Source organism: Lissotriton vulgaris, chromosome 6 (assembly GCF_964263255.1).
Source record: "Lissotriton vulgaris chromosome 6, aLisVul1.2, whole genome shotgun sequence".
NCBI lineage: Eukaryota > Metazoa > Chordata > Amphibia > Caudata > Salamandridae > Lissotriton > Lissotriton vulgaris.
The window spans coordinates 1,497,437,514-1,497,450,301 of NC_141694.1; the positions used below are offsets into that span (position 1 = coordinate 1,497,437,514).

The following is a 12,788-nucleotide window of genomic DNA, read 5'->3' on the forward strand; positions in this document are numbered from 1 at the left end:
TAAACCATAGTGGGATGTTTAGGCTGCAATGCACGTGGTCTGTAAGGCACGAGAACCCGAGAGTTAAAGCAAATGCGTGCCTTGGGTGTTTGCGATTGGACACATGGTGCTTTATATTGTGTTGTGGTGTCGGAAAGGTGGATTATGAACAGGTGTGTTCCGTTTGTAACCAGTGTCATTTTAGTATTGGTAACTTCTGCGGTTTTAGCCATGACTTGTCTGAAGGAAACTGTTGTACCTCACTCTGAAACTTTGCTGTCACGTGTTTGTTTGTCGCTCGGGGATAACCGGGCACGTGCGCGTATGGCAATGCTATTTATTTTATTTTCTTGTTTAAGTATGACCTATGATTTTGTATCTATTGCATTTGGAGTTGAACTTGTCTTAAATCTTGTACAGTATATTCTGCAGGTGGTCCGTGTCCTCTCCCGCCGCCGTCCGTGTCCTCTCCCGCCCCCCGTGTCCACGTAGGTGCTTGTCTCTTATTTAGTCTTCTTAATCTCTCATTCTCTTCTCCTTGAAGTGTCTGTCTCTTCCTTTATTGCCTCCGCCTCCGCTGTCTTCACCTTTGCCCCTCCCCCTCCTTTTTGTGTTCTTCCATGCCCTTCTCACCCCCGCCACTCCCCACTCCCACTCTGCTCTGTTTAGTGCACTGTCACATGATGGCGCTTCTCCTCGGGGGCTCTCACTGCCTTGCTGTTTGGTTTATTTTTATACTGCTTTAGTCCCCTGGTGACTTGTTTGCAGACACTGGAGGCTGGACCAGTGCCAGTTTCGCCTCTTTACCTCCCATAGTGTCCTTCTCATAGGGGGCCCCGAGAGCACTCTGTGGGCAGGATCTACGTACCCCGACTTGGGGAAACAACCCTCCTGCCTCCTGGGCCTGAGCGGAATTGCTGTTTTACCAAATCAGCACCTCCTAAGAGCAGAGCTTCCTGGCTCCCGCCCAGGAGAAAGCTTTAAATTGCACCCTGCGGGTAATTCAGTCCAGGAGGAGTGGTGAGGTTCGTGCTCTCCTTGCGGAACCTCCTCACCCATCTGAAGCAGACGTGAGCTGCCACTGCTGTGGAGAACTCTAAGCTTCCACTTCGGAGTCCGGACAGCGCCTAGAGGCAACTCCCAATGCACTGCAGTTATGCTTAACGTACACGTGAGCCTGCTAGTGCCATTCCACTACCGTGTATCTGTAACTAAGCGCTTTTATAGCCGAAGCAGTTTGCACTGTGTAAATTCGTCTCTGTCCACATGGGTTACGCGCGCCGGAGAGAAAGAGAAAATAAAGGCCCCAGCTATCAATACTGCAGCAGGTGCAGTGGCACGGGGCCCAGGTACGGGAGTGTCCCACTTTCTTAGCCCCCATTAGGCATGGGCAGTGTGGACAGCTGGCCAGCGCTCAGTTCATCTCTGTGAAGCCCGCACCAGGCAGGAGAGGGCGGAGTGTTGTGTGTATACAATAAAGGTTACCCAGTGTGAGGAGGCCCTCCCGGAGCCTCTTAAAGTGAAGACATATATATATATATATATATATATATATATATATATATATATATATATATATATATATATATATATATATATATATATCTCAGTACTGGGCCATACCTGTGAGGCCCAGGCCAGTAAACCTGCTCCCTGTGTCTCGCAGCTATGACCCAGTGCGGTGAGGCCCAGCAGAGAGAGAAAACAGTATGTCCCCTCCCCTAAGCCTCACAGCGCTTAGACCATGGCAGCTATGCCCAGGGAAGAGGAAACCCTTACTGGGCCTTGCTGTACTAGGTCATAGCTTCAAGGCCCCATGGAGGAGGGGGCACTCTCCTAAGCCTCAAAGAGCTTATTCATAGCTGCTCTGCCCAGAGGAGGGCCCCCAACCCCTGGGTGTCGCAGTCATGTTCCAGTATTGTGAGGCCCAGCAGAGGGAGAGAAAAAGCCTCCGCCCTACCCGTCACTAGATCATCCCCTGGGCTTTGAAGTACTAAGCCATGGCTTGAGCCCCAACCCCTAACAGTGCTGGGTCATAGCTGCAGGTCCGTAGAAGAGTACGCGTTACACCATAGCTTTGAGGTACAGGAAGTGGCACCCCCTCTACGGGTCCTTACAGCACTAGAACATGGCTGTGAGTCCCAGGGGATAGGATCCCTTGCTATTGCCTTTGCAGCTCTGCATTATGGTGTTGAGGCAGAGGGAAGGAGACCTCTGCCCCCGGGATTTCGCAGTGCTAGTCCACAGCTAAAAGGCCCAGGGAATGGGTCTTATTATCCCTTGGCCTGTTCAGCTCTACACCATGGTTGTGCGGCCTATGCAAGAGGGCCTCACAACACTGCACCATTGCTGTGTGCATGGACCCATGTCAGAGGCAGGGCATGTCTGCGCATGTGCAAAGTAGTATATTATAACCAGCCACGTAAGAGGGCCGATCTGCGCTTGTGCAGAGTCCCCATCTCCAGACCTCACACGCGTCACCCAGCATCACAGGCACTGGTCACACTCGAACCCACGCCATCTTAAACCTTTGCACCTAGGGTCTCCGTGCAAACCAGGGCGCTCCACAGCCCGGGGATGAAGTGCTGTGTAAATGTCACAGTGCAGTACATGGTATAGGCCAATTCTGCTACAGTACCTGCTTCAGTGCACACTTGCACTGAGAGCAACTGCTGTGCTGTGACAGCTGTGTGGGCGGATGGCTGTGAGAGCTGTGTGGGCTGTGAGAGCTGTGTGGGCTGTGTGGGCTGTGAGAGCTGTGTGGGCTGTGAGAGCTGTGTGGGCTGTGAGGGCTGTGAGAGCTGTGAGGGCTGTGAGAGCTGTGTGGGCTGTGAGAGCTGTGTGGGCTGTGTGGGCTGAGAGAGCTGTGTGGGCTGTGTGGGCTGAGAGAGCTGTGTGGGCTGTGAGAGCTGTGTGGGCTGTGAGAGCTGTGTGGGCTGTGAGAGCTGTGAGAGCAGTGTGGGCTGTGTGGGCTGTGTGGGCTGTGAGAGCTGTGGCAGCTGTGAGAGCTGTGTGGGCTGTGTGGGCTGTGAGAGCTGTGTGGGCTGTGAGAGCTGTGTGGGCTGTGAGAGCTGTGTGGGCTGTGAGAGCTGTGTGGGCTGTGTGAGCTGTGTGGGCTGTGAGAGCTGTGTGGGCTGTGAGGGCTGTGTGGGCTGTGTGGGCTGTGTGGGCTGTGAGATGTGTGAGCTGTGTGGGCTGTGTGGGCTGTGAGAGCTGTGTGGGCTGTGAGAGCTGTGTGGGCTGTGAGAGCTGTGAGAGCTGTGTGGGCTGTGAGGGCTGTGAGAGCTGTGAGGGCTGTGAGAGCTGTGTGGGCTGTGAGAGCTGTGTGGGCTGTGTGGGCTGAGAGAGCTGTGTGGGCTGTGTGGGCTGAGAGAGCTGTGTGGGCTGAGAGAGCTGTGTGGGCTGTGAGAGCTGTTGGCAATGTAAATAACAATGCCATTTATTTATAAGTAAAAAAAAAAAAAGAAATGTCATGAGCAATGCCAATAACTCTAACTTTTCCAAAGGCGAAACCATTGCATTGTAAATGCTTGTTGAAAGGTGTAGCTGACTTGCTCCTGGTGGAGCTCCTACTTCTTGTAGTCTAATAGTATTGGAGTGAGTGAGTCCCCTTGATTGGTGTTGTGCCCCAGTGGATGTTCCACAGCAATGACAACTTAGTGAGCAATGGCCCAGTCCCACAGCAGTTGTGCCTTTTCTGTGAAAGGCTGCAATTCCATTCCCCTGCTTGTGGTGTAAAACATTGAAGATGGCTGTCCTGATGAGAGCTACTTGTTCTGCCAGTCTTAGGAGGAAAGCTTGTAGGTACAGTCTTATGGCCCAAAGCTCCCAGACATTGATATGGTAATCTTTTCTGTATCTGACCAGAGGTCTCTGGTTGACAATTCATGAATGTGAGCTCCCCTTCCATCCATGTACGCATCTAGTATTAGCACTACTCTGTTGAAAGAAAGCTGGAAAGAGAGGCCCGTATTAAGATTTGTAGGAAATCTCCATGATAACATTGCATGCTCCAGCCGCATTGTGGCTTAGGCCGTGTTGTCCCATCAACTGTCTATTTGTTTCCACTGAAGATCCAGTTGTGATTGGACAGATCTAATTCAGAGTCTGCAAAAGAGTATAAGGCCTATACAGGATTACATAAGGTCCAGCAGAGATTTGTACGGCCTGACTGTAATTGATTGCCTGATAAAGAGGCTTTCCAATGGCCTGAAGCTTCATCACTCTTTCTGGGGAAGACAAGTTTTTTCCTAGAAAGAGATTGCTCCCAAGAATTGAATTTTGAATTTGTGGTTCCATGGAGGATTTTTTGCCGATACAGGTGGCCATAGAATCCTTTACCTCTTCCTTTGATGGATTTTTGATGAGCCAGTCATACAAGTACAGGTACACTTGGCGACCATGTCATTTAAGGCAGGCAGCAACTGATAGTAGGCTCTTGGTAAATATTTGAGGCGCTAATCTGAGGCCGAATGCAAGCAACTTGAATTGATAGTACTGCTCAGCCATTGAAAACCAGGGTTTTTCCAGTGTGTCTGGTACATAAGGATGGGATAATATACATCTTAAAGATTCCAAGAGGTTATGTATTTTGCTCCCTAGATCATCAGAAGGACTTCTTGGGAGTGTAATCATAAGAAAATATAAAGGTTTTTTTTCAAGAACTTGTTCAGTTCTCTGAGGTCTGGAATTGGTATACAATGGCCCAATTTCTTCTTTATCAGTAAGAACCTAGAAGAAAATCCCTGGTTTCTCTGGGGACCATCTCTGTAGCTATAGGAGGAGAAGAATTTCCTGCTGTAGCTTCCTCAAGTGATGATGATGTTTGTTCTTGGGAGGATGACTAGGTGGTCTTTTCCGAATTCCTGCATATGTCCTGTATGTACAATCTGCCTCACACATAGGTCTGATGTTATGGACTCCAACATATGCCATATGTTTTAATAAATAAATAAGACAAAAATATTACCGCATATCACAGAACTCACACAACCCTCTTTCAAAAGTCTTTGGTTTAGCTCTTAAATAGGTGAACAATAGCATCAATACAGTAGACAACTCAAGGTTTCAATTATTGTGTGCATAAGTTACGTAACGATGATTCAGTTGTGACCAATGAGGATTGGTTTGCTATTAACACAATAAAGGAAATAAACATTGGTGAATGAACTGAACACTACACATCTGTAAGTACTCTAATACTCACTTGAACTGCACAGCCCAGTAAAAGTAAGAGCAGCTTTTGTACTTCTTCAGTTCCTTGTTCTAGAAAACAAATTACAGAGAAACATAATTATTTGTTTAATTATAACTTTATTTGACCTTTTGTGTAGCCAGGACATTAAAAAGACACACTGGCTTTTTGCTATTGTTAATCATGTATGTATGTGTATGTTTGTATGAATGACATTTATGTAGACTGAACCTTGCTATAATGCTGTGAAGTGCTGTACAAGGAACGGGCAGTTCAATGAAGACTGAAGCGTGTAGAGTAGTAAAGAGAAGGAGAAAGAATCTACACCAGGTTGAGGGGGACTGGGAGAGCTTTAGCTTGTACTTTGAAGAGGGAAATATTAACATCGGAGAATGGAGGACAGAGGATGTATGTCATTTGGCTGGTATGGGGGGATGAGGAGGAAGGAACCCATGTGATGGTAAGGGTTTCCATGCACAGGGGAAGAGTAAGAAAAAATAATGCAAGAATAAGAAGTCATTTATTTCTTGCTCCGTAACTGGGTGATTACATGTGGCACTGTTTTGCTAGAATGCAAAGAAGAGGATGGAGGCGAGAGAAGGAGTGTGATGGGGTATTTATTCCGATTTGTTTATGCACACACCGACCTAGCAATTTATTTAGTTTAAATTAGGTTTCACTGTGAATTCTCTTCACTCTTGATCCATAATTACGTTAAAACATTTATTAATCTGCCAAACACTAGTTCCGTGGCTTTGAAATTATAGGCATACAAAAAGTATATGTTATATAACTTTATCTGTAGATTTCCAAGGGTTGTAGCCTTCTCTAGTTACCACTATTTAGCATTGCCCACTTTCTCCTCTGGGACTTAATCCTTGCACACATTTCCACGGTTAGAGGTAGAGACCATATTACCAGTCCATTCTCACCACCCATTTGGTAATAAAGCTGAACCTAACCAGTAATAACAAAAGGCCATTAAAATTAGTTTTTCCGATACATTCATTGTTTGTTAAAAACTATGCAACAAGGGGAAGGATGAGACAGTACAGTGGTAACACCAAGTAGGAGGCTGTACAGTTGTCATTGGTTGCATCCGTTGCCGCTTCACTTCAATATATTAACTTTTCAACTCTTTTGAATATACTCTCAAAGATAAGCATACTGACTAAGATGATCGGATTCTATGTCAGGACCGGAGGCTTCGGATTATGCTATATCTTCCTTCACTTTATTAACATAAAAACTCCACAGCAGCTCAGGAAAATACTCAAACAGTGAAAAAATGCTTCCAATCCAAAAGAGCATTTAAAGAAACGATCTAACAGTCCAGAAAACCACAACTCCCAAGAGTCTCTTCTGTACTTCCAATCGACAGTCCTTCCACCATGTCTACCACAGATAGATAGCCAGTCCTCTCTTCCTCTTCCTCCTCTTTCTTCGCTGCTCCCGCAGCCAGATAAGTGCTTTTCAATGTTTACTTGAATTGTTGTGGCAACTGATGTTTGTAACATTGCACGGATTGTTGGGGGCTCATCGCGTTATCTATGTGTTTTGCCTTTCAGAGCCCTCAGTCGCGGGAACGCTTTAATCGTTCCTACGCGACTTTCTTTTTCCCCGACTAGGTGCGGTATCAACAAAGCCCACCAGAGGGCGCCCGCGCGTCTTGCCGACTCCTCAGCGCGTCTCTACTCTCACTGGAGCCGCGCTGAGGAGCCTGCCTGCGCCGGAGCCTGCCCTCGCCTACCCCTCTTACGCCCGGTTACCGGGTCGGTATTCTTGCCCTTTGTGACGCCCCGAAGGGGTCTGTATTGCGGTGTGGACCACGTTAACGCCTTCAGGCGCTTTGGTTGCACCAGTGTGAACACGTGTGGCTTAGCGCGCTCAGGGGGTGGCTGGACTCGGTCCCGGTGAGGAGAGTCCGCGCGCTGGGGGTTGGTGCCTCCCTATCTGCCACATCAGTTGGCCCAAAACTTAATCGCAGTCATCTTGTCTGCCCATATTGATTTGCAGTACACCCAGTTGGGTGCATAAAGTGCTAGGATTTGATCCTGTCTTTAGGGTTTTTTCCCTCTGTCACCTGTATAGTGGTTTTTGGTTTCAACACTGTTGGTATGGCCCAGGAAGGGATTATGAGGAGGAGCCCAACTCTTACCTCCAGGATGACGAATTCTACCAAGCGGTGGATAGTTCCATATACCGCTGCGTGACTGAGGTGGTGGGTCCCATGGAGGACCGCCTCTCAGCGCGCATTGTGGAAGAATGCGCTAAGTTAGTGTCAGCTCATTTGGGAGCACCTACTGACCTCCCGGGGACATCGGGCGAGAGACCGCCAGCACCAAAGAAGCCCTGCAGGGAGGGACCCCCTTCAGGGACGCAGGGGGTGGACAGAGGCGCCTTTGAGCGTCTCCGCGACGCTTTTTTGGCTAAGGCGACTGCTGCGCCCCCGGCACCTCTGTCGGGCCCAGAGCCCACAGTAGACATGGGAACCGCCCCCTCGTCTCCGGTGTATGATTCTCCTGACACGGATGATGACGGGAGGTCGGTGCGCTCTTGGCGCCCCTCGGGCTCAGCCGTGGAGCTTCCTCGGGACGAATCCGGCATGTTGGACCCGGATGAGATTGTTCACCCGCGGTCCGCGGCCTGGTCGCCAGGGGAGACTGTGGCGAAGTTCGTTGCGGGTCACCTGCGCAAACCGTTAGAGAAGGAAGCCAGAGGTTGCTTGCGGGGTGAATGTCCAAGGCCCACTTTAGACGGCAAGGTGGCTATGACCCCCGCTGGACGCTAAGATGGCCACCTTCCTGGCCAAATTCATGAAGGATCCACGCAAAGGCATTGATCGATCCTGGCGATCATGTCAGGATAAGTTGTTGGATGCAGTCGGGCCTGCCACAAAAATCCTCGATATGGCGGAGGAGGCGAAGGCGAATGGCACGGTTGTTTCCCCGGAGGTGCCGTCAAACTGGGCACAACGCGTCATCGTGTTCCTGGGAAATGCCAACTGCGCCCTGTCAACCGAGCGTAGGCGGTCCTTACTTATTAAGTTGGACCCAAAATTGGGAGACTTGGCCTCTTCGGAGGCTGGCGCGGTGGCCCAAGGGGGCCTCTTTGGCGAGCCTTTCATCAGGGAGCTGGGCAAGTTTGTGTCCACCTTTACCTCGCTAGACAAGGCGCAATCCAGCATCAAACGCGTTTTTCATCAGCGTTTCTCTGGAGGGGCCGGTCGCGACAGGGGCCGCACCACCGTCCGTGGCCAAACTACCAATAATAGAGGGCAAGGCTCCGGCAGAGGGCAATACCAGACCTCTGCGAACTTCAATAATTTCTACCCCACCAGAGGGCAACGTTTTGGCGGCAGAGGTTACCGAAAAAACTCCGGACCCAACAATCCCAACGGTGAGTGTCCTTTGTTTGGATCAGATTCCAATAGGAGGGAGGTTGGCGTCCTTTTACGAGGAGTGGGAGTTGCTCACTGCCGACGCTTAGGTCTTGCAAACCGTCCGTGGTTTTCACATAGAGTTCTACGACCACCCCACTCAGGAGGGTTTTCCACGGCCGATTGTGTTTTCAGACTCCGATGCGCTTTTGATAGACGGAGAGGTCGGGGAGTTGCTTCGCAAAGGAGCCATCCGTCAATCAACGCGCCACCCCAATGGGTTTGTCAGCAATGCCTTCCTAGTGGACAAAACGGATGGAGGCAAGCGGCCGGTGATCAACCTCAAAGAATTCAACGGGTGGTTGGTCTACCGGCACTTCAAGATGGAGGTTATCCACCTCCTTCGAGACGTGCTTCTCCCGCGGGATTGGATGGTGAGGCTCGACATCAAGGATGCTTATTTGGTAATTCCTATCCACCCGCCGCACCGTCGTTTCCTTCAGTTCCTGTGGAAAGACAAGGTGTTCGAGTTCACGGCCCTTCCGTTCGGCCTTTCATCGGCCCCCTGGTGCTTCATGAAAGTGTTGCATCCGGTGGTGGAGTATCTGAGAGGCCAGGGAGTTCGGATGTTGGTCTACTTGGACGACATACTTTTAATGGGACAGTGTCCGGTGATGTTGGCCGGGCAGTTGCAACAAGCCGTGAAACTCCTTCAGCGACTGGGGTTCGTCGTCAACGGCTCCAAGTCGGTACTGGTTCCCACTCAGAAGCTTACCTTTCTAGGATTCGTCGTGGATTCTGTGGAGGCCGTTCTCAGCCTCCCGTCCAGAAAGATCACAAAAATCCGACATTTGTTACGGCAGACGGTCGCAAAGGACAGTACGTCTTTGCGACACGTCGCCAGGGTGGTAGGACTCCTGTCGTCCTCCATCCAAGCGATCTTTCCGGGGCCCCTACACTACAGGGCGCTTCAACGCCTCAAGGCCCAACACTTCCGGAGAGGGATGAGCTACGATCAGTTGATACCCCTCACGGAGGAGGTGAAGGAAGAAATGTCATGGTGGCTTTCTCATATGGAAGCATGGAATGGTCGAGCGATTTTCGGGTCGGTCCCGGACCTCATCATAGAATCCGACGCCAGCAGATCGGGTTGGGGCGCTCGGTGCGGGGACTTCTCCACCGGCGGCGCCTGGTCTTCAGACGAACAACGGTTGCATATCAACTGTTTGGAGCTCCTGGCGGGCTCCTTCGTGGTACGTTGTTGGACCAAGGATTCGGTGAAGGCCTGCATTTTACTCAGGATGGACAATGTTTCAGCGGTTCGATATGTGAACCATCTAGGGGGTCCTCGCTCTCGCGCCCTGGCGAATTTGGCGAAAGACTTCTGGGACTATTGCCTGTCACGTCACATTGCGGTGACAGCGGAGTACCTACCGGGTCAGGCCAATTAGGTGGCGGACTGGCACTCCAGGTACCTCAGGGATGCCAGTCAGTGGAAACTGCATTCAGGGGTCTTCCAGTGGATACATGACCTTTGGGGTCCGTTTTCGGTGGACCTGTTTGCGTCCCGCCTGGATCACTAGCTTCCGAGGTTTTTCAGTTGGAGGCCGGATCCCGTGGCGGAAGCCACAGACGCCTTTCTGCAGGATTGGAGTCGGGAGAGGCCTTTTGCGTTTCCCCCGTTCTCCATGGTGATGCGGACGGCGGCCCAGGTTCGCCGCCAAGGAGTGGAGTTGGTGTTGATTACGCCGCTTTGGAGGTCTCAAGTATGGTTTCCGGTTCTTCTGGAACTTTCTTCGGATTTTCCAATCCTACTCCCCCTGTTTCCTCTCCTCCTGAGGAATCCGGATCAGGAACCGCATCCTCTCATCCTGCGAAACTCGCTCCGCCTCATGGCGTGGAGGCTCTCAGGAGACGCTGGGCGCTCCCGGGCCTTTCGAGATCAGCTGAGGGTCTTCTCTCCAAAGCATGGGCCGAGAGTACGACGAAGCGCTACAGATCCACTTGCCTTAAGTGGATGCGTTGGTGTCTTCGAAGGGATTTGGATCCCTTGGTCGCGGGCCTTGTTCCCATCTTGAATTTCTTGGCCGAACTAGCCACCAATGGTTTTGCCTACAGAACAATTAATGCTATCCGATCTGCGATTTCTGCGGGTCACCACCCGATCGACAATTCTCCGGTCGGAGAACATCCTTTTGTATGCCGGCTTCTGCGAGGTATTCCTCTTTCGTTGCCTCCAGAGCCTCGGTATTCCGTCCTTTGGGACGTCAATGTGGTTTTGAACTTGTTCCTTTTGTGAGAAGGTGGCCTGATATGCAGTGGTCACTATTCTAGTGAACACTATGTATCAGTCCAGCAACCCTTATTGATGATTGGTTGTAAGTCAACCTTATAGACCAGCTATCCTAGTAGCGTGGATACGAGCAGTCTAAGGCTAAAGACTCGAGAGGGCGTGTTAAGCCAGCTGTTTACCACACATATACCCCTTGAATACCCAGTGAAAGGACACCACACAAGTGTTATGAAAATAAACAGTTATTTATTAAGAATCACAACAGCCCTGTACTCTTTATGAGGACAGGGTACTAAGCACAAACCAAAACTCTTACGAAAATACTTAAGTTAGCACAGTATATACAAATGCCCGAGGGGCACGGAAAACCATATACTTGAAAAGTGGAATGCAAAATTACTAGCAGGTAAGTACAGTACTACTAGGCTTTGGAATCGCTAGGACTTGACTATAGAATCGTTAGATTACTTCTAGGAGACCCAGGGGACTCGGGTGCAGTGTGTGCACTCTCACGCGAGATGCGGGACAAAGTCTATGATAGCTAGGAATTGCAAAGTTAGTGTTCTCGGGCGAACCCGACCTGGTAGGGAGAAAACGAAAGTGGATCCTGACCCTTGGATAGTGAGGCTATGCTGGGGCACCGAAATGCCGAAGTTACCTAGCCCAGGGGCTGCAGCTGCATAGGACTCAAAAGACGTCGGGAATCCTCGTTGACGGACCAGGAGCCTGGAAGAAAGAAGTTGCTGGCAGGCGACCAGTGAAGAAAGTTCGGTGGATCCAAGCCTGGATCGATGGAAGATGACACCTGAAAGCAGAGGGGACCAAGTTCGTGACTACTAGCCAGTAGTCAGTGGGTACCAGGAGGGCACCGGATGGTAGCCACCTCGACTAGGCGAGTGGGTGACGCTGTGCTCGGAGATCTCACGGACCAGGAGGCGTTGTCGGCGACCAGGATGGAGGAGCGAGCTGTCCCACGAAGATAGAAGCTGTCGGCGTCGCTGGACCCAGGATTGGGCAACAAAGCCTTGGCAAATTCAAGCCCACGCGGTGGACCTAAAATGGCGTCTGGAGTGGACCAGGAGGGTCCGGGGTGCCTCTCTTGAAGAAGGAAGCAAGGGCCAGTCTGGAGCAACCAGACCAGCAGCAGTGATGTCGTCGGGCGTCGTGAAGAAGGCCACAAGCCAGCCGGCTAGTAGCCACACAGCGCGGTGAGCACGCAAAAGCAGAAGGGCCCCACGCAGATCGTGGAGATGCTGGAGGGCTGATCTTCGGTGCTGGAGCTGCTCAGGGTTGGGGCTTCTCGGACCCCAAAGCACTCACCAGTGGAAGACTCGGTGGGCTTGTTACAAAGAAGTCGTGCAGTCTTGGCGATCGTCGGTCCCTCGAGGTCTCGTCGCACTCACGGTTCTCAGCTTTGCTGTAGAGGTGAGTAGAGGTCAGAGGGGCCAGGGAAGCCGGGTCTCGTCGAGCTGGGTCGTCGGATTCGTGAAGAAGGACTTGCAGCAGACCGCAGTGTTCTTAGGATGGTGCCCGCTTGATGCAGGGTGACTACTCCTTAGCCACAAGGGAGAATCTTGAAGAAGAAATCTTGAAGTCCTTTCGAAGAAAGTCGTGTCTTGATTCCAAAGATGATCTAATTTGAACAGGGGGCCCGCTCCCATCTTTATACTAAAAAAGGGGGCTGACCCGGTGACTAGGTCCTGCCTATGGGTGGGACTAGGAGGGGGGTGGTTACACCCTTCTGCCATGCCGGACTTTCCCCAGGCCAGGGGCTGGTGTGCCCCTGGAACTGGTTCAGACCGGCCTATGCGTAGTGAGCACCGGGGTGCCACTCAGCAGTCACCTTCCTGAAAAGCCATGCCTACCCAGGATACACAAAACCATGTCTGGGACGGTGCTAGCACCGCCCCTGACAGGAAACCCTTTGTCCAGGCTCCCCTCAC

General features: G+C 51.1%; 1 protein-coding gene across 2 annotated transcripts in view; it reads right to left on the bottom strand.

The window, feature by feature from the left end:
• Positions 1-12,788, bottom strand: part of CCDC88A (coiled-coil and HOOK domain protein 88A) — an 865,879-nt gene that overhangs the window by 549,398 nt on the left and 303,693 nt on the right. For both annotated transcript variants that reach the window (XM_086927667.1, XM_086927666.1), the window contains exon 5: positions 5,186-5,244. In XM_086927667.1, the coding sequence (XP_086783793.1) occupies positions 5,186-5,244 (59 nt within the window). The remainder of the gene's footprint in view (positions 1-5,185; positions 5,245-12,788) is intronic.